This window comes from Cinclus cinclus, chromosome 21 (assembly GCF_963662255.1).
Source record: "Cinclus cinclus chromosome 21, bCinCin1.1, whole genome shotgun sequence".
Lineage (NCBI taxonomy): Eukaryota > Metazoa > Chordata > Aves > Passeriformes > Cinclidae > Cinclus > Cinclus cinclus.
This window is the reverse complement of record NC_085066.1, coordinates 8,553,263-8,575,500: the sequence shown is the minus strand read 5'-3', so window position 1 is coordinate 8,575,500 and position 22,238 is coordinate 8,553,263. Positions and strand designations below refer to the sequence as shown.

The following is a 22,238-nucleotide window of genomic DNA, read 5'->3' as shown; positions in this document are numbered from 1 at the left end:
AGAAGCTACTGCAAGGCAGAAAAATAATGTGATTTTTCTCAAGGCTGTGTCCTGTTCAGAGAGGTAAACTGGGGTTAGAGTGAAAGATGTGCCAGTCCCTAAATACCTGATTGCACTTTGTAACACACCCGAATGTTCAGCTCCACAGGAAGGACGTGTGGTGGCTGTAACTGTAGGGTTTGCAATGTGCTTCTGACTTCATAAGGTCTCGTTTTAGAAACAGTCATTAAGTAGGGCTAAGGAAAGAGTGCCCCTGTCCCAAAGCTGCCAAGTGAAGGAGCACTCAAGAAGAGTTGGAGGAGCTTGCACGTCATCTGTGTTGGCAAGATTCAGAGGCTGAACTATTGGAGCAGGCAGTAATCAAGGCCAGGTTGGATGGGTCTTGGAGCAACCTGGGATAGTGGAGGGGTCTCCCTGCTCATGGCAGGGAGTGGAATGCTATGGTCTTTAAGCTCCCTTTCAACCATTCTGGGATTAAAAATAAAGACGCGAACAGCGAACACTAAGTTTGTTCTTCCCATGAAGTTTGTCCTTAGTGCTGCTGTTCCTTGCAGGAATTTGGTGGCTGTCCTTTGCTGGAGGTGGCAATCTTCATCACTAGTGCTGTGATGAACTGTAAGAGTTGCTTAATCAGCACTGGGGTTTTTTTCAGTACATCTTTCTAATTTTCTTTAGTAGTTTGTGTGCAGAGAGCTTGGCAAATAACGAGTTCCAGGTTGATTGTCCTTCAAGTTTAAGCAGAGCCATTATCTTCTGCTCTCCAAGTCAGGTGTTAGATCCTCTCTGTTCTTTGTCTTCAAATGGAAATCATGGCTGATCAGCCCCAGAATTAGGTAAGCATTCATGAAGTAATTACCTGCTGCACAGTCATTGCCTCGTGTTTAGGGAATGTTAGAAGAGAACTGGGTGCAATGTTCTGATTTCATTTCTTGTAAAGGCGCAGAACATAAATTTGAATGGTTTCTGCAATGTGGGAGCATCTTTGTCACGAAACTGCTGCTGCTGCTGTGGCAGTTTTTAAGGGAGGTGGGAGAGGTTTTTTCATGTGCACAACTGTAGTAAGAACATACTTTTTTTTTGCAATGTTATTGTTAGATACTGAAGTTGGAGAATATTTGAGCTCTCCTGTTTTCAGAACTCTTCAGAGCCACTCAAGGCTATTGTACTTTTTTTGTGGTTCAGTTGGTCCCCAGTTGCTACTGTAAGAGGTCATAGAATCCCAAAAACTGTGTTGGAAGGGACCTTAAAGCCCATCCCATTCCACCCCCTGCCATGGGCAGGGACACCTTCCACTATCCCAGGTTGCTCCAAGCCCTCTCCAGCCTGGCCTTGGGCAATTCCAGGGATCCAGGGGCAGCCCCAGTTTCTCTGGTCACCCTTTGCCAGGGCCTCCCCAGCCTCCCAGGGAAGAATTTCTTCCCAATATCCCATCTATCCCAATTTCCCTGTGGCAGTGTGAATCCATTCCTGCAGTCCTGTCCCTCCAGGCCCTTATCCAAAGTCCCTCTCCCTCTTTTTTTTTGTAAGTTCCCTTTAGGTATCAGAAGGGAGATGGAAGTTGCTACAGATTTCCAAGTGTAAAAACTTAAACCAGCTCCATGTCTCATTGCCCAGGAGACTAAGCAGCATTCCATTGAATTCCTGGGGAAAAAAAAAGACTTGAGTCTGGGAAACTGAGAAAACAAGTTAAGTTTTTATGGAAGGATTCCCAATACCTTGGGAATCTTCAACAGTTCATTCCCTAGGGGATTTTAGGTTTAAAGAGAGAATAGCCTGGTCTAATGGAAGGTGTCCCTGCCCATGACAGGGGATGGAATGAGATGAGCTTTAAGGTCCTTTCCACCCCAAACCATTCTGGGATACTCTGACTCTCGGTGGATCAGTGATTCAGTCATTACCAAAAGCTTCCTTTGGCATGCAGGTATTGTTTGGAGGAGAAACAGTTTGAGCTGGTGGCTGCAGTATGCTGGAAGAATGGACTTCAACACCAGAAACCAGTTACAACTAAATCTTCTGGAAGCAAAAAACATCACTGAAGAATTAATCTCTTCTTTATTGTCAGATGACGGCAGTGCTGTTGGACAGACTGTGCAGAGTTGGCTGGTCGTTGAATCCTGGGGGTTTCACCAGCATTTGTCCTGCAGGTTAATAGATTCCAAGGAAGTGGGTGTTTTATTGACCAGAATTTGTATGTAACAATTAGTTTGTGATCCTGACTGAGTGGCTGCCTCCTTTGAGGGAGGAGATTTTTCATGACTGAGGGTTTTTCTTTTCTGAACAGGATGCAAAGGACCTGCAGAAAATTCCTAGCAGTGCTAGCTGCTAATCGTGGCTGTGGGAACTACAGACCTGAGTGGAAAATTAGGAATTTATGTTGTTACTGATGAAGTGTGAGATTACCTGTTTCATTCTGTCAGAACAGCACCAGGGAAACAGTATGGGCTCGGCTAAAAATTAGGGAGGGGAAGAAACAAAAGGCTGGCGGAAGTTTGCACTTCAGCCAGGCAGTGGGGTAAATTTCTGAAAGAAGATAGAAACCAAAGTGGAATCATGGAATGGTTTGGATTGGATGGGAGCCTGAAGTTCATCCAGTTCCAACCCCTGCTTTGTAGGTACCATACTTCCTTTTCCAGAAGTTTAATCTTGGCTCTGCTGACTTCAAAGACCATTTTAAGGCTTCTCACCAGCCAGCATCTTCAGTGCAGCATTAAGCAACTTCAAGTGGTCACTTTTTGAAATGCTGATAATTTGCTGTTTAAAACCTAAAATATTTCTATAGAACAAATCCATGACTGTTTGGCCACTGAATCGTTATTTAAGTAGGCATGGTCTGGAGCTCATAGAAGGCATCCAGAGCAGCCAGATTTTGCTGGTTGCTGAGTATTGAGATGAGCTGGGTGTATTACATGTCCTGATCCCTTGACCAGTGCTGGGTGTGTTGGGTTTTTTCCACCTTAGCTCCAATCAATCCGAGGCTGGCGGCTTTTCATTAGCTGCTCCTGCTCCCACGGTAATGTTGGGATTGCAGAGCCTGCTGGCAGTCTGTAACTTCCCCAGGTGCCCTGGAGCTCAGCAGCCTAAGCTGATTGACTCAGTTAGGGCCCCAGTCCCTAACAGCAAATGCAATCAATAAATCTTTGTTGGTAAATAATTGCTATCGAACAGAGTTTTAATATAAATTTATGAGTGGTGTTTTATCACAGCTTGAGGCTACAGCAAGCCACTGAGTGATGGATTTCAGATCACACTTGCATTCATTACATTAACTTTGTAAGTTATTTAAAGCTTGTACACTTAACATTGCTTTTGGCTTGCAATGACCTCCTGGGAGTAGATGTAGCACACACATTACTGATGGAGAGCCGGCTCCATTTGCTCTGTGGATCCTTCAGCAAAACCCAGGGACTGAGCTCCATGCACTCCACTTGGAGCCTTTTTCCTCCAGCTCCTTAAAACCCCAAGCTGGAGGACTCACCATTCCTCCCTTAAACATGGAGTTGCAGTTTTGGAGGAAAGGTGGTAAAAGAAAGAAAAAAAGCAATTTGAGGTGTGAAGTTCTCCTGGGTTTGTGTGGAAATCAGAGGTGTTAAATTCTTGGTGTTGAGTCTGGAGGCTTTGGGTCAGCTGCACCCAACTGCCCGTGGAGGGCTGTAAGAAGTTAAAGATTTCATACAAATTATGGAAAACGGCATAGTCCAATTAATTATTTGAGACAGGGGTTATTTAGACAAAAAAATTGGTATTTGGAATAGAAGATTGACTTAGGCTCTTACTGCATAGCTTTGGGGCTCAGTGGGAGTTTTCCAGTGTGCTGTGCGTATACGTAGAGACCTGTTTGGCAGTGACTGGGGATGTGCCAAAGCTGCCTCTGAATTGCCTTGGAGGTACCAGGGGTCAGCAGGAACCCCTGGATCTCATTTCCTCAGCACAGGATCTGATGTGACTTAAATGCAGCCATAATGTGACTTAAGCAAGGGGCTTTTTTTTCTTTTTTTTTCCGTTAAATAACATTTCCTGTCATATGTGGGCCATTTATTTCTTTTAAGTGTAGCTAACATTAAATTGTGTTTATAACTGATCTAAACTCTGATTCTAAGACCATTTCTCCAGAACATTCTATAAAATTACCACAAAAGTGGTGGCCTTGGGGATAAAAACTGTGGTTTATATGGGCTGCTTTGCTTTATAGCACTTTAAGTTAGCTCCTTGTATTCAGAGCAGTTTCTTCTCCAGGTACTTGAAGATACTTTTAATTATCACATAATGTGAAAATGATTCTGTTTGCCAAAGGAATGCCTGAAGAAAATGGATTGGGAAGTCTAGTTTGTTAGCTAGGCATAAATAGGTCCATCACCCATATTCAGTTCTGAGCTGGGTAGGTTGGTTTTTGTTTTTTTTTTTTTTACATCAAAGCACAGAGTTCTGCTTTAAAAACATCGTAAAACCTCATTTGGAATTATTTTCTTCATTTAGATCCAAAACTAGAATATTGTAATTCATACTTAGATAGTAGCAAAACTTAGAGCAGCAAAAATCATGAGCGTGGTAGATTTTTACCCTTTATTGAGATTATAATTGGCATGCATTGAAAATTATGTAAGTAATGAAATGTTTTTTGTATAGCAAAGGAACAATTAAATAGTTATGAAATATACACATTTTACTGGCTTCAAAACTTGAAAAAAAAAAGAGGGCAGAGGAAAAAAAAATAAGCATTGTGATCCTTACTGCTTTTTCCCCATTAGAAGGTCTGAAGAACAAACCAGCGCTGGGAAACAGCAATTTTTGATCCCCATGGCACAGCACTAACTAGAATTGGGTCCCCCTAAACACCAGCACTGTGCTGCAGGTGAGGTATGAAAGATGGGAAAGGTGAAGAGACAGATCACCTCCTATAGACAAACAGGAGAGTCAAAGGCAGAAATAAGCTTTCATTTTTTGATAGAAGAAAACAACGTCTCCAAGCGCTGGCAGGCAGTAATTGGGATGAGCAGGAGCTTTTGTGAGGAGGCGTTTCAGAAGCCCCGTTCTCCTTGAAAAAGTTTGAGTTCTAGTAAGGAGCAGCACAAAAAAATTCAAACATGTGACCCCCAGACAGACAGAAAGTTGGGAGTTTGGATCACTGTGCTATTCAGGTGTCCAGCATGAGCTTTTCTTCACAGTCCCATCCATGGAGTGCATTGAATTTGGGAACGGTTCTCTGAAGTTCTGTTCCAGCTGTGTGGCCAGGAGCAGGACTTCTACTTGAGTAGAACTGACCCATGTCCCCTCCTGGCTTTGGATAGGGTCTGCAGAGGGATCACTTCATAAAGCTGCAGGTTTAATGGGAAAACAAATAGTGGAACAACTCAATGGGAGTTGGAAGCACTGTGCTTGGTAGGGCATCTTTATGTTCTGTTTTCCATTTATTTTAATTGCCTTGTCCAGTGAGAAGGGAAAAACTGGTTTTATAGGGATTAGAGAACTGAAGTTTGTGTTGGGTGAATTCCTGGTTGTGATTTATTGAAATGGATATGTGTCCACTTTGATGAGAGCTTGATCTGTGACACCATTGTGTCCCTGTGGTAGGTACTGACCATAGCATCTCTGGACATTCCAGCAAGACTTTGCACAACCATAATACTGTCTGGATCCATTAGAAGCTTCCTTCTGGCTTAGCTTTGGAATTAAAATTCCCTAAGGAAGTGCATTCTTCATTTACTACCTTGAGCGTTCTACAGCATGTGGTGTTTTATTTTTCAGAGTGAATTTCTGTTTTGCAGCTGAGAACAAGTCAATGTACAGTAGCAGTTCCTGTCTGTTTTTCTGTTGGAACACAATGACGACTTTTAATCTTTGCTCTTGATGAGAAGTTACGGCTGCCCCATCCTTGGAAGTGTTCAAGGCCAGGTTGGACAGGGCTTGGAGCAACCTGGTCTAGTGGAAGGTGTCCTTGTCCATGCCTGGGGGTTGGAACTGGATGCATTTTAATGTCCCTTCCAACCTGAACCATTTTGGGATTCTGAGATTGTTGGCATTCATCCCTGAATATGGTGGAAAGGTGTTCACTTTGCCCAGCTCCTTTCCTCTCCAGTCACACCTCTGTCATTAAATTATCCAGGATTTACTTGAAACACTTGGTATTTGCTCTGGCTTTGTTTTGCTACTCTTGCCTGGGATTGGGGTTTCTTTCGTTTCTTTGCTTTTCTGGAATGAGTAGCCAAGAAGGGTTTCTGTGATGGTGTCACCTTTGTGCAGAGGGAATGAGAACACAGATATGTGCTCTTCTGTAGGCAGAGAGTTCCCAGGAGCATGCTGCAGGGAGGCCACACAGCAGGATCCTCCCTCAACCTGGGGCTGTAAATTTATTTTAGAGGATAAAGAAATGCAGAACATGGTGTCTTCATCAGCTAGGAATCCATGTGGGTCACACTAAAATATGCTTTCCAAAGGCATGAAATTCACTGAAAAAGGGGAGTTTTCTACCCATTGGTCAAAGCCAGTAGAGGGAATGTGCATTGTGGGAGAGGCAGAGTGAAGATTGTAACTTGCAGGAGAAACCTATCTGAAAATGCAATCTCTGTCTGTGTCATAGGCAGATGTGTGTTGTCTGGAGGGTGTTTCACCTTTTGTCTGTCTCTCTCCCCCCACCAGGGGATGCTGCTGAAGCGGAGTGGCAAATCCCTGAACAAGGAGTGGAAGAAGAAATACGTGACACTGTGTGACAACGGTGTGCTGACCTACCATCCCAGTCTGCACGTGAGTACTGCCTGCTCTCAGAATGCTCACTGCAAAGCAGAGTCAGGCATGGCGTTGGTGGCACCACTGCAGTGGCACAGCTTTTTCCTCTCTCTTCATTCCCCTCCCTCTCAGTCATCACCTGCTGCAAGTCTGAATGTACTCCAGTTCCTCTGAATCCACTGGGACTGGGGCTTCCTTGCATCCCAAGAGGCTGCTGGAACTGTTTAGGCCTTTATATCCTGATTCTTCTATGGACTTGCTGTTGATCCCGAGGCTAAAAAACAAGTGTTTTACAAGAAGTTTCCTAGAGGTAGTAAAGAATGAGCAGAGGTCTTTCTTTGCCAGTGTGCAGGGCTTGTAATGTATTCAGGAGTAATTCTAAGCAGCTTTTTGGAAATGGCATAGCCATTAAAATATACATATATATATATATATATATATATATATATATATATATATATAATATACATATATATTCCATACAACTTTTCCATGTTGAGGCATCTATCCCTGTTCCAAGGATGTTGTCTGTCCCTCAGAGTGCATAGCACAATTAATTTCCTGGTATGGATCTGGGGGTGGAAGGAGCACAGAGATCCCCTCAGGACTAGCCTACTGCAGAAATCATGATATGACTCTCACCAAAGTTAAATAATATATATTTTATATATATGTGTAGGTGGGTGGTTCTGTATAATATCTGATCTTATATTTTATCATCATCCCATATATGCAGATCAGAGGGTTGCCACTTGTAATGTTTTTAAGGCCAGTTGTTTCTAAACCTGTTGGTGGCATCTTGAGCTCCTGGGCACTTTTACATTAAGGAGTGAAAGATTAAGGTTTTGATGCATTTTCTGTTAATTCTGGGGCTTACAGACCAGCACCTGGAACTGGCAGGAAGCTTCTGCTTTAGATGGGTGGTTTCTGATGAGCATGGAACCCTAGAATCATTAAGGTTGGAAAGCATTCTAAGATCATCAAGCCCAGCTGTGCCCAGCTCTACCCAGCACAAAACCACATCCCCACGTGCCACATCCAAATCTGGCCACACTGATGCTGTGCTTGTCCCCACTTGCTGTTCCCTGTCTGTGGAATATTGGCACTTCTTCTCTGCCTTGACACAAGATTTTATAGTCTCAGGTCCTGACATAATGATGCTTTGCTCTGGTTTCTGATGTGATGTCCATGTCTCTTAAAAATTACATGGTAAATTAGATGACAAGTAGCTTCAAGGCATTGCTGCTTCCCATCAGAAACCTTGTCCCTCAGCCCCTGTGTTCTGGGGCAGGGTTTTCACTGCTCCTTTGTGTGATGTAGTTCACATATTTCTGTCCAACTTTGTCACTTTTTCTGCTGTGAGGTAGCCCTGAAATACCCAAATTTGTGTACTGGTATTGCTCCCAGAAGGGGAGCATAGGTGCTGCGTGCCCCCATGGAGCTGCCACCTGAGCTTGCCTTAGATTATGCTGTTCATCAAGCAAGGAGGAGGCTGCTGTGTGTGCCCTGGCCCCTTCCTGGCTGCTGGAAAAGGCTCTATTGTTCCTAGCAAGGCCATGCACGTGTGACTTTTTCATTGCACTGGCAGACAATGGAAAAACTTCTCCTCTGCAGGCTCCCCTGGAGCTGCAGTGTAGTCCCCAGAGTAAGAATCCATAGAGGTTACACATAATTACTTTGAGATTAGAGGTAAATCCACCAGAGATTAGAGAGAATCCATTTAAAGACGAAGTAATTACTAGCCTGTAATTGTTTCCCTCTGCCCCCCACCCCAAGAAGAAGGTGCTGGGCTTGGTGTCACCATTTGCTCCTTGCATGGATCAGAGGGGTTTGTGAGAGAAGCACAGATATTTCCAGTCAGTCACACTCCCAGTACACTTTGTACTAAACTTTGTTGGCTGGAATGTCACTATTTCTTCTTGGGGATTGCCAGGTGAGAGGGCCTTCCCCCAAACAGAGCTCTGATACTGTGTTTCTGGTTTGGTTTTGCTGTTCTTTGTCAGTAATTTTTAGTTCCTTTTTTTCACAACAAAGTGATGAATTTTTAATGCTGTGCTTGCATTGCTGTCTGGGATAATTTCTTGCATTATTTTGAAAAATCAGGGCCTTATTTCTGCCTGGTTTCCCATTGAGCAGCAGTGAAGAAAAGAGCTTTTGTTAGCCATCTAAAGTCAGTTTCCTAAGCTTCCTTGTGTAAAGTCTGGGTCTAATCAGATTTGGATTGTTTCAAATGTGCAAATCATTTTTGTTAATCAAAATGTTGCCCTTTTAATTCTGGAGTGAATTTTTAATTGCAGTGAAAGGTGGGCTGGCCTCTAGTGGTGGCAGGAAAAGGAAATTTAGGAGATCATTTGGTCTGTCCAGCCTGTGGTTTAAGTCAGAGCCTAACATCTTGTGTTGGAAGGACCAGTTACAGTGTTGAGTGGCTGATAGTGAGCATTGTGTTAAATATTGCTCAAGGTTTGGCCACAGGTGGATCAGTTATCTCTGCCAGCTGTATTCGATGGCGACTCAGGCACAAAGCAGTGGATTTAATGTAGAAAATAGGTATTGCAGAATCCAGCCCTGACATGCTCCTTGAAAGCATTGCCTACAGAATGAAAGGTTTTGTGGTGGGGAGGGAAAAATCAAGTGAGGCCCTTTCTTGCAGAGGAGGTGTCCCTGGGAGGGTCAGGCCTGTTTGGCAGGGCAGCGTGCTGAAATGAGCACGGCATTGTGCCAGCTACACGAGTGACTCCTGATGCCACCAGGTTGATGTTCGACACAATAGAGAAATCCCTCTCCTTTCTTTTCAAGAAAGTGGGGGGAGAGGAAAATGGGGGAAGAAAAATATATGTACATAAGCACCCTACTGTTTCCTGACTTGGTCATGTCAGGTTTTTTCAAGAGCCTCAAACCTTCCCGTCCCTTGGGAGGCCAAGAAGCTCTGCCAATAGAAAATGGTTGGGGATAATGAGAGAGAACTTTGACCTGCAGGCTTCAAAGTTCACTAGAGCTCCCTATTTATCTTGGGCTTCTGGAGCAGAGCCATGGTGTGGATCACTAAAATTCTGGCTGGCAAATTCCGTGTCCGCCTCCCCAAAGGCCCTGGGGGAATTTGTTGAGGCATCTCCTGGCTTTTTAATGGTGGGATGCCCTGCAAGGGGGCTCCTGGAATGCATTCACCAGGATACCTGCTGGGCAGCACTGCTTTATCTGTGCCTTCTCCTGATGAATAGCTGATGATGGCTCACCACTGGCTGCCTGCCACAGGGTTGCCAGCAAGCCACAGGTCAGCGCATGACAAAGCTTTAGCTGTGGATGTCCATTCTCTGCTCGTGTATCTTCAGCATTGCGCCTCATTTATGAATAGAAGAAAAGGGGGGGGGGGGGGGGGGAGGCTAAGAACAGCTCTTTTTTGGTAAGGGCAGTTTTCCCTTTTTATGTTTAGTTTGGTCTAGATTTGATTTCAAATAAAAGCACAGTGCTGGGGCACCTTATTGGGGAAGAAGAGCTTCTTAAATATGTGAGAAGGGAGGTGCAATGCCCATCTAGAACACATCTGGTACACAAACCCCATCTATCTGTGCAGCAAGGTTGGTGTTTGCTTGCTGCAACCTTTAACTTTCATCTTCACTGGTCTGGTGTGATGGCCTGGGGATTGTAAACGTGATCTGATTCAGGGGGACATCTGGCTTTATCTCCATGAGGGGGTGTGGATTCATCTGCTTTGCTCAATTCATCTGGCAGTAGCCATGGTTCCAGATAATCCCTTAAATACAGTGCTGACTGGGTGAGCAGCCCACATGAGCTTTGGCAGTGTTCTATCCTCAAATAAATTGGATGGTTTTTTTTTTTTTAAAGGCAACATTTCAGCCTGGTAAGGAGTCAGATTCAACACTAGGCTAAACTCGGCACAAAAACTTCAGCAATACATTATATGGACACACTGTCTGGGAAGACCTTACAAACACTGTGAAAATTCCTTAAGGCTTGAGGTGTCATTTGAGCTTTCCATGCTTAGCCATTTCCTCCAGAAAAAGCAGATGGTGAGAAGTAGGAGGCTTTTGAGGATGTCCTCTGTGTTGGTATCTGGAAGTGTTGTAGCTCCATGCACTTTTCTCAGGTCCTAGTGTTTCTCTCAGAGCTGCAGCTGAAGTTTTTGTTACCAGCTCTTGTGATTTTCCCCAAAATATTCAGAAACGGAAAGCCTGCTTGCAAATGCAGGATCCCATCTCCCCTCATCCTTGAGAGCAGTGTGGTGTCCTGTGTGGTCAGTCAGCACCCAAAGCCTGGTGCTGCTCCATCCGAGCGAACCACGCTCCCCTTCCCGTTTGGAATATCCCCCACAGCCATCGTTGCAGCTCAGATTATTTCCAGGGTTGTGTTACCTCAGGCAGTTCAATAGCTCTGAAGTGTGTTGTTTGTGTTGCTTTAATAGAAATATTAATGCTCATATATTTCTGAAATACCATTGTGTATATCCATTCCCCTTCCCCCCCCCCCCCCCCCCCAGTTTTTGCTCTGAAGGAGTGTAAAGGTGGATATTGGCTGGCTCTAAAGGGCGTTTTAACTGGCATTTCCTATCAACAGCTAATCCTGAAATCAGCCTTTGGTCTGACAAAAGGACCCTGAAAGTGTTCAAGGCCAGGTTGGAGAGGGTTTGGAGCAACTTGGGATAGTGGAAGGTCCCTGTCTGTGGCAGGGGATGGAACAGGATGGACTTTAAGGTCCATTCCAACACAAAACATTCTGGGATTCTGTGTTGTTTTCATGAGTGATTTAGCTCTCCCTCCAGAAAGAGCAGTGATCAAAACAAGTCCTGCAGTTTGAGTGCTGATGAAGATAAATCTGAAACTTGCATAAGCTTTTATTGTAGTTACCATTGCATCCACTAGCATGCCTAAAACATAGAAGAAAATGAATGATAGGAACAGTTAAATATGAGGATTGTAATTTCTGATTTTTATAAAGTGCTGTAGCTGTACAGATCACTCAGTCACTTTTGAGCTTCCTGGAAAACTTCTTTATTGTCTTAATCTGAAAGATTGTAATGGCGTGAAGATAAATTTGGGAGAAAAATATAAAACTGAAGATCATAGAACTGCAGAATATCCGAAGTGGGAAGGGACCCACAAGGATCTGTCCAGGCTTCTGTGCCCTCGAGGTAGTCAGCACTCAGTAGTGTGGCAAACACAGTTGTACTTGGGCAGAGCTGCACAGGCTGGAGCAAACACACATTTCAGTGTCATATCTGTTTGCTCCTTCTTGAGAAAGTCAAGGAAAGTTCTGAGGATCAGAATGAGTGGCAATTTAAAAGGCAAAAGCCAAGCTATTAATTAATCACAGGAGTTTATAAAATTAGAGCTTCCTGTCCAGCCGAGCTAACTGCTGTGGGTATAAATGCTTCGTAAATTACTCAGGATGGTAAAACTCTGGTTAGTCTTTTACAGCAGCTCTTGTTACAAAGGCAGAATGAGAAGTGAAGTGCAAGGGGAAGAGTTTTCTTAAAATTTTATGCAGATAAGCAATCCATTTACAAAAAGACCAACATTTTGTTGCTGTTGTGTTCCAAGTCTCGCCCCGACTTCCTCTCCTGCTCCTGCAACACTGATGAAGCTGATCAACACCATGGTATAGATATAGCCAGTGCTTTTTATTACTGAAATTTAATGTTTCTGATTCCCGACATGAAGCAAACAGATTCATGATGACCTTCCTCTTGTCAGGACATAGCACTTCAGGGTGATCAGTGTTTTCCAGATTGTGTTCCCATTCCTCTGTTCTCCTCATAAAATAACATTTCATGGCTTTCCTTAAGATTAACTATGTATTCTGAAGCTGAATGATATAATGGCTATGTTTATATGCGAGAGGGGGGACAGCTAATTCCCCAGGACCATTTGATGAATATATTCCACCGTGGCTCATATCCCAACGGTCCATCCACGGCTCAGGCCCTTCCTGGGAAAAGCAGTGAGGGCGAGGAGTTGGGGAGACTTTTTGTTCTTGTTGTTGTTGTTTCTTCTCAGGTGTGCCTGTGGCCCCACACGGAAACCAATCAAGGAGCGATTTATGTTCATTAAGGGCTTGTCAAAACTGAAAAATTTTCTAATCAACAGCGATGTGGCAGCAGCCCCTCCATGGCTGGGAGTGTCGCCTCGGCGGCAGCGGCTCCGTGCCTGTTACAACTCTAGGCTAGGAATCTGCTGATGATTACATTAGGCTAAGCTGCGAAGTAAATGAACCATGGCTTATTTAGGTGCAACTAGCTCCAGTGTAGTCCTGCCCCGCAGGGCACTTTATAGCGTTTTATGGCTTTAAAATTAGTGTAGCTTCCCATTTGCTGCAGGGTGCTGCATGTTATGCCTTTGAACTCAATAAGCAAAGGGAAGGGGGCCTTTTGTTTTTTTTCTTCTTCTCCCCCCGCCCGCTCCTTTTCTTCTTTCTGCAGTTTAGCAATTTTGTTTTGCATCTTTTCCAGACGGCGTTTTGCAATAAAAATGTCTGACTACCACAGAGAGGCACAAAAGTCAGGGCTCCATCCAATTTCCCGGGCTGCTCTTGGTTTGGGGGGAAGAGGATTTGGTTGTTGCTGAGGGTGAACAATAGGTTTTGTGGGTCCAATAGGTCAGCTCACAAAATTGGAATTGTCTTTCAAAAAATATGCTGCACACAGTCTTTAAAATGTCATCCAGAGGTGCAACCATAAACTTCCTTTTCCATAATAATTTTTATTATGCCTCAGATCAGGAAACACTATTTCAACCTCAGTAAGTGGAGCCTTAAAGAGTGTTACATCTGATTGAACAATGGGGGAAAACTGCCACAAAATGAAGGTGATTTTTACAGAATCACAGAATGGTTTGGTTGGAAGAGACCTTGAAGCTCATGTAAATTCCATCTCCCCCATGGGCAGGGACATCTTCCACTATCCCAGGTTGTTCAAAGCCCCATCCAACCTGGCCATGGACACTTCCAGGGATACATTAGAAGCTCATCATGTCTCAGTGGAAACCAGGCACAGATCTGGGGACGATTCTTAGCCTGGACTTTTTCCTAGTGATGGAAAAACAGGCTTTTGGGAGATTGGAATAGCTGAAAAGGAAGAAAAAAGTGTGATATTCATACCTGTGTACCATTATAGCCTTGGAAAGTCACCACTCTCAAAGCCTCTCATTTCATACGTGGTGCACTGGAAAAGGGTGGGAGTGGGACAGATGGAAGAAACATGGGGAGACCTTTAGGAAGGAGCAGATATTATTTCACATTTTAGTGTTGTGACACATGGCTTATCCCAATGTGAGTAGTTTTAGTGTGAGCTTGGAAACCCCTTTGCCCAGTGTAAAACTACAACCCCAATGAAGGGCTTTCTCCCTGTGCACCACTCCTGAATTATTTGAAAATCCTCAAACTCCATAACATTTTTTATATCTGTGTTTTTGATAATCTGAGCCATGTCTTTAACTTAAGGATGGCTCTAGAGCACATCCATGCATAGGACAAGGGGGAATGGCTTTAAACTGAAGGAGAGTGGATTCAGGTGGGATATTGGGAAGGAATTGTTCCCTGTGAGGATGGGCAGGCCCTGGCACAGGGTGCCCAGAGAAGCTGTGGCTGCCCCTGGATGCCTGCAAGTACTCAGGGCCAGCTTGGACATAGGCATCAAGCTGGAGCCTCCACATAGCCTGGGTTCAGCTTGTGGCCCTTGGTGGAGTGTCTTCTCCAGCTGTGAGGACCGTCAGAAATCTTAGTGATGTGCAGCTGTAAGTTCAACAACTGCTGGCATTCCCAGTCCAGGGAAGGCCCCCAAAACGGCGGTGTCACTTTTTGGTAGGTCTGTTTAGAAAACGCCATCATACCCCGTTTGCTCAATTTGCATGTCTGAAAGGCATGTAAGTCTGAAAGGCTCAGTTAATTGTTAAATGAATTTGTGCTGTTGTAAACATAGAGCTGCTGTATTAAGGGCTGAAATGCAGTAATCTTACTTTACATTATTCTGTGTCACGGCGCATCGTTCCTTTCTTACTCAAGGCAATTCATTTTGTGGCGCTGTCAAGTAGTATTTGGTGTCATCTTCAGTCAATGCAGCTTTTTTTATTTTTCCCTGATATTTTAACAGTTTATTTAGTCCTGTAGATAATGGTCAATGGCCTTGAGTAGTCAAATTAACACCTCGGTGGCGCAGTAGCGGAGCGGTAACCCGGGGACGAAAAGGGATGAGAATCGACGCGGGGAGCGCGTTCTGGGGGACTGCGGATTGATGGATGCGGAGGCAGCTTCGCCCCGCTCTGACTAAGATGGAGCTGCCAGTTAGTGCTGACTGCAGGCCATCACCTGCGTGGTGTCCCTGCAGCTCGGAGCCGGGACGGGGACCTTGGGTAGCCCTCGGATCCTGGGATCAGCGCGACGCTCCACCGCGCTCTGGCTCCCGCCGGAATCGGAGATGGCGCCGATTGCGTTCGGTCCTGTGATTCCTGTAGGGATCTCTTTGGGACAGCAGAGGCACTGGTGGCTGGTGTCCCCCCTGCCCTGGGAGGAGCGGAGTCGTGTTAAACCGTGCTGCTGCCAGCGAGCTGCGAGCCCCGCGTCCCCCCACCACAACTCTCAATTGCTAGCAGGTTTCTCTCACTGCACCTCATTTGCATCTGGGACATCAATTAGCATGTTTGTTGAGGCTAATTGAATGAAACTCAATCATAGCTCTTAATTGCTTGACTATGTGAAAAGAAATCACATTAATGCAGCTAATTAAGTGTATGGCAATAGATGCAACATAATTAGGAGCGAAATGTAAAAAACAAGCGACGAGGAGGTGTGAGCGTGGGGGATCAGGGTGCCCGTGTCTCCCCTGCGCCGCATGTTTGGGGAGGGGTCCCTCTGCTTTGCTGCTGGCTTTAATTTTTTTTATTATTTTTTTCCCCTGCCTTGCTGAATGATGAACACGGACAAGTTGAGAAGAAAAATGCAAATGGATTCGCAATTACTACTTTTTCAAGCTGTTGAGGGGCAGAAGATGGCACGTCTGGGGTGGCCCACTGTTGAGTGGGCTCTAGGGACTTGTTAAGTGCTGTTTAAAAGTACTTGGCTTTGAATTACCCTCATGCCTTGTTAAAGGGTTTTTTCCCCTTTTTTCTCGGATCAGCATTTTCTACAACTAACATCTTGGGGAGTTATCCCTGTACCATTTGCATATCAAAATCCAGCTTGCTGTCTTCTCTTTAACACAGCATATTCCAGATGACAGCAAGACCCTCATCTGTTCTAATCTGATCAAACCCTCCATTGCGCTTCTGAAGCCCCAGCGTGGTTTTGTGGTTTGAACTTTCCTTCCCCGAGCGGGGCTGGGAACGCGGTTTTTGCCCTCCCCTCCTCAGGGAGACCCACAGATTATCACCGTGCATCCTGCACACGATGAAAGGACCTTTATTATTTACATTTGATATATCCCCATAAATATTTAAGCTGACATTAATACCTACCCAGCATCTGTTGTCATTCGGGCTCTTCGCTCTAATGGCGGCTGCCACGCATTGGTTTTGTGTTTGCCAACACTCCCTTGCTTCGTCAAGTGGTTTGTGTCTCACCTCAGCCTGGTTTACACCCAGTTAAAAGATCTTTAATAACACCCTGCTACATCTCAAGTTGTGAAATCACTCCCACCTGAATGGGATCCAAAACCCCCTTTTCCAATTTAAGATGGTTGTACCTTAAATAAAACTACTAGAAAAGAGCATGTGCCAAGGTTTAGTCACTCTGATTAAGCCTCACTTTAGAGCCCACAAGCAATAAATGCTCAATTATCTTCTGCTTATTGTATTTGAATTTGTGAACAAGTGATGCCTGAACACGAAAGTTCTGCCAAGTTCATAATTTATGGACAAAGAATGTTTGCTCTCCAACACCTAGTTAAAGGAATTTTCCTGAGTGGATTGCCTTTGTTTTTTTTCTTGGCAGCAGAGCTCTGTGTCCTCTCCACACTAATTGTTCAGACCCCACCTTTTCCTGTTAATAATTCTCAGACAGCTTGGGAAAAACAAGCTACTGTGATACTTAGTTTGAGGGTTTTATCACTGATTTGTGTTAACTATGAAGAAATTACTTCTGGTCCAGATTTTTGATGGGTTTTGAGCAGAATAAATAAATTGTGTTGTAAAAACCGCCAAAGATGAAAGAATCTTGATGAGGGAGCAATCGGCTCCCTGGATTGTGGCAGCAGTGCTACAGATTTTGGGTAAATTCAGGAAATTTCTTTTGAAATGCAAGTCCAGGTCTTCTCCCTGCCACGTCGAATCACTGTCTTTCTGCTGGGGTCCTTAATCCCAGAGTCTTGGAGTGGTTTGGGTTGGAAGGGACCTTAAAGCTCATCTCATTCCACTCCCTGCCATAGGCAGGGACGCCTTCCACTATCCCAGGTTGCTCCAAGCCCCAGTGTCCAACCTGGCCTTGGACACTTCCAGGGATCCAAGGGCAGCCACAGCTTCTCTGGGCAACCCAGCTACCTTTCTGTGCAATGCTCTTGCCCCTTTTCAGCCCTGATTATACTCTCCTGTGCTGTCTCTCTTGTATGTCCTTATTAGGAGAGTGTCTCTTTTCATGTTCTCATAGTTGTTCCAGTTACAATTATTTTTTTCTGGAACGTGAGTGACCACAGCCCTGTGTACCAAGAGCTTTGGTGTCTCGTGTGCTGGCTGTAGCATTCACAGTCTCTCCTGGAAATATCTGTGCTGGTGTATCCCAGGATCAATTTGCCCTCTGATAAAAACACCCATACCCATGTGCTTTTCTTTTTATTTCCCCTTCGTGGGCTTTGCAAGCAAGAATTAGCTAAGCCCTTTTCCAGTTCTGGCTCCCAGTGTTTGCTGTAATCACATGCGATTTGCATGATTTTTTTCCCCTTGGGTGATGATTTGTGCAGGTGCTGGAAGGGTCATATTCTACGGAAACAACGTTGGAATTGCTGAAACCTTCCCTGCTGGTGCCCTTCTGTAATTTCAGTTACAAAACTTTGATACAAACCCTGCTGACCCATTCCAGCCAAATTTGAGGGAGAAAGAGATGAGGGCATAAAACACTGGCAGAGAGGAGACACAAGTACATCTGCTCAGGAGGAACACTCAGCCTTGTCTTCTCCTGTTTGGGACCTTTAGCTGGTGAATTCCCACACATGGCTGTGTTGTGAATCACCTCTTAACCAGCTGGTAGTTGGAGGATCCATGAGAAAGCTCCAGACATTTGGGGTTAATGGTCCTGAGAAGTGTGGAAGGGATTATCAGGAGCATAGAAGGAAGGAGAAGCATATGGTGGGTGCTGGCAGAGGATGTAGGGCCAAAGCCTTGTGAAACCAGGTTTATTAATTCTGTTGCTTACAGAACTCCCTGTCTGATGCTGGGGTTTGGGATTTTTTCCTCTCTTTCCAGGATTACATGCAGAACGTTCATGGGAAAGAGATTGACTTGCTGAGAACCACAGTGAAGGTCCCTGGGAAGAGGCCACCCCGAGCCACATCAGCCTGTGCCCCCATCTCCAGCCCCAAAACCAACGGCCTCTCCAAGGACATGAGCAGTTTACATATCTCGCCAAATTCAGGTAAGAGGACACCCTGCTAGGGGGAAAAAGAACTGGGAGAAAACCTGCATTTCCGGTGTCTGTAGGGAGTTCTCATCAACAGCCGGGATAGGGTTGGATGTCTCTTAATAATTGGAAGTGCTCCAGGCCAGACTGGTGGTGCTCAGAGCATCTTGGTATCGTGGAAGGTCTCCCTGCCTGTGGTAGGGGGTGGAATTAGATGAACTTCAGGATCCCTTCCAACCCAAACTATTCTGGGATTTACAAACCCACTGATGTGGAAGTTTTTAAGCCCTGACTGCTGATCTGTCCCCCACAAGAGATCCTGGGTTTCTGAGTAGCTTTCAGTGTCTGTCTTCGTGTATTTGCTACCTTGCACATGCCAAAGCCCTACATAATTTCACAGTAATTAACATATGGGAGGAATTTACAATCTCTTATCTAATACTTAGGAAAAGTAAATGCTGTATGATCTGAAAGGGCTTTTTATGGCTTCCTGGTGAGATCCACAGCCCTTCTTTCTGCTTTTGGAAAGTTCAATACTATGCATTATTCTAACAGCAAGATTCTTCTGTGGAAAGCTGTTTTAATTTATTGATGGAAGTGGTTTATAGCTCCTTCTGAGCTCTAAACAAAGATGTTTATTGTTTGCTGAAGTACTTGTCCATACAGCTAAGTGGATTTTAAAAAATTGCATTAAGGGAAAAACATTTGAGACGATTTATCTTGTAAAATGCACAGCTTGTACAAAACTCATAATGGTCTAGTGGAAGTCCTGTCAGCATGTTTGGGATGACATCCATAAAGTGCCAAGTGCCTTTTGCATTTATGGGTAACGTAGACATCTCCTCCATGTGCCAGCAAAACCATCCCCACACTCCTGTCCCTGTGCAAAACCCACTGGGATTCCTGGGTATTCAGGTGTCTTCTCTTGGCTAATAATAATTATCTGTCTCATGCTTCATAGAATCAGGCTGCTTTGGATTGGAAGGGACCTTTAATAGCAGCTCATTCCAACTCCCAGTCCTTCAAGCCAAGATGTAATTCCTTGCTTTTTTGAGACATTCCCCTTTATTAGGAGAAAACTGAAGGTTTTTTTCCTTCCAGCTGTGAATGGTGGTGATTGAGATGGATTTTTAAAGTGGTGCCACTGAGCAGACACACCTGGAGATCTTGGCCTGGGACCTGATGTGTCTGAAGCTTTGATTCCATCAGACCCTTTTTCAGGTTTTGACCTGACATTGGCAGAGTTCATAGGAGAAAATTATTCATGGTTGGATTGTTTTTTTTCCTTTTTACTGTACAATTTAGATGACTAGGTGTGGGGAGTGCTTTAGTTTTCAATATACTTCCTAATTTAGGGAAGAAAAGTGCTGGACTGAGTCAATAAACTGCAGGCGAGACATTTGAATAAAGAGATTTCAGTTTTTAATATATTTGAGTGCAGTCAAAAATCACTTTGTAGCTCCAGAGAATCAAGTTTCTGGAAACAGAGATATGTAAGAATTTAAGATTTATAGCAAGGAATTTACATGTTTTGGCGTCTACTTGGATTGCCAGGTCAGAGGGAAACTTTCCATGACAGTTTACAGCAGGCAAATCTCACTCTGTGTGTGTGTGTGTGTGTGTGTGTCCTGGCCAGCCTGAGGTTTGATCACACAGAAAGAAGTCAATTATGCCAGAAATTCCAAAAGCTGGGAAATTTAGATAGTGAATTTCAAATAAAACTGTGGCAATAGTTGGAGCTTCTCTCCCCCCTCTTGGCTTCTTCATCCTCTTGCTTAGAAACACTGAGAGACTTTGCTGTTGTTGATGTCTGGTTGGCATCTGCTGCTTGTTGTTGGCTTAAAAGCAAGCATAAAAAGGAGCTGCTAATCAATTAGGAATGACTGAAAGGAATGAAAGGAAGGAAAGGAAGGAAGGAAAGGAAGGAAGGAAGGAAGGAAGGAAGCTTCTTCATCTGAGCTCTGATGTGGTATGGGTCAGTGGTCACAGCTCCTGATGGGTGGGAGACCTGTAGGTACTTGAGGCTGAGTTCTGGAGTGCCAGGAGGACACCTGGAATATCTGCAGTGACCTGCCATGCAGCTCAAAACACTGCAAATTATCCCTTGCAGGCTGTGCTGCTGCCTCAGAGCTTCCCTTCCCTTGTTAGTGCTGGAAAAGTGATGTCTTGAGCCACTGTGATGCTTGAAAATTGATCACAGGGCTGAACTTGTCACTTACTGGTTGTCACTTGGAGGTTTTTGTACACAGCTCTGCCACGTGGAGGACGTTTGGACAAAACAGCAAGAATCAGCAGCTGTTATTTTGATTTTTAGGCCTGTAAATTCACTGTATTTTCTCTGCTTCACGTTACCTCTTCCCCAAAACAGTTAAATGCTGCTTGACTTGGTTGAGGCCTTCATTTGACACTTAAACACTGCTTGGAAGATGCCCCTTAAGGATGGATTTCAGTGCCCTCTTTGCCAAGAAATCAGTGGATTAAATGCCTGTTTGATTGCCTGTAACTGATATTTTAAGCTTATATTCCAGCAAATAGTTTTCTCTCAGTCTAATTTCTTGTGACTTAGCCACTCTTCTGGTCCCACCATGGTGTGTGAAGCAGCACAGCAGCTCGAGCTCCTCCTTCTTCTCATCCCCTTCCCTCTCTAAATCATTTTTGGACCTCAGTGATAGATCAGACACCTTGAATTTCCTCCCATATGGGGAGGGTCTTTCCCAAAGTGCTTTCCTATAAAGGTACTGTGAGCAGAATAGAGGGAATGAGGCTGATCAGGAGAATATTGGGAATTCAGGAGGGTCAAACTCAGTTCTTTGGCACTACAAGTTACAGCAGCAAAGCAGCGAGCACAGGGTTTTGTGTTGGATTTAACTGACATAGGTGTCTCATGCAGAATGAGGAGTTTAGGAGTCTGTCATTCCTATCACATGGAATTTTGTCACGCTTTGGGGCTCTTCTGAGCTCAACAGGGTTGTTTTTCTGATTTTAAAGACTTGGACAAACAGATATATAAAATCATCTCTCCATAATAGCTCTCCCAATCCATAAATGTGTTTACATCTCAAACTTTTGGAAGCAGGTATCTCTGGGAAAAAAATCATCTTAATAACAAAAGCCATGTTCTAGTCCTTGAGATTTTGTGTTTCAGAGATGTAAAAAAAATAGTAATAAAGACCTTTATGAGAATATGTCAATTTAGAAAACTCTTCCCTCTGGGTTTCCACTGGCACAAGGAAAAATCCACTGGCTGGAAAAAATACTTTTCCCTTGACATCAAGTCACAATCCGTTGTCACCATCATGGTGGGACAGTGAACAAACTGGAAGTGCAACAGCAGTAGGAGAAAGGAATATTTGCTGTGCTCTATCAGAAAGCAGAGAAAGGAGTAGAAGGTTGGGCTGCTCCTGCTGTTGCAAAGCCAACCACTTTGCCTGGAGAAAGGTTGACTTGGATTTGAAAACTGTTGTCTTGGGTTCTTGGAGGTGCAGTTTGGGGTTTATTGTGTGAGAACTGGGATTCTGTGTGGCAGCTTATCCAAGAAAATAGAGAGAGATGTCAGGTTGTTTTAGTTGTGTTATTTATGTTGTATAGACTTTTAAGTAACAGGTTGTTAACTGTAGTTTTAGGGAAGGTGCTCACACTTGTAAGCTAACTTGGTAGGAATCTGTGAGTTGGGGGAATAGAATGTTTACTCCCTTTAATATAAAATAATTTCACTTCTGTGGTAGCTGCAATCCAAGCTGACAAACAATGCTGAAGTAACTGAAATTTAAATAAAATTAACATGGCACTGAGCATCATTCTGTTGAGGAGCTCAGTTGGGAGTCCTTCAGAAAAGGGTAATTGTTGGACTTGCTCAGTTCCAGCTTTCTCTAAGCTGAGAGCAGGGCCAGAATCCTGTCCATCCCACTGGCTGTTCTCTCTGCCCTTTAGGAGCTGGCTCAGCCTGACTTTGGAGCCAGGAGTGG

At 44.3% G+C, this 22,238-nt stretch overlaps 1 protein-coding gene across 2 annotated transcripts in view; it reads left to right on the top strand.

Moving 5' to 3' along the window:
- Positions 1-22,238, top strand: part of AGAP1 (ArfGAP with GTPase domain, ankyrin repeat and PH domain 1) — a 299,706-nt gene that overhangs the window by 176,446 nt on the left and 101,022 nt on the right. For both annotated transcript variants that reach the window (XM_062506694.1, XM_062506693.1), the window contains exons 10-11: positions 6,634-6,738; positions 18,120-18,288. In XM_062506694.1, coding sequence (XP_062362678.1) covers positions 6,634-6,738; positions 18,120-18,288 — 274 coding nt within the window. The remainder of the gene's footprint in view (positions 1-6,633; positions 6,739-18,119; positions 18,289-22,238) is intronic.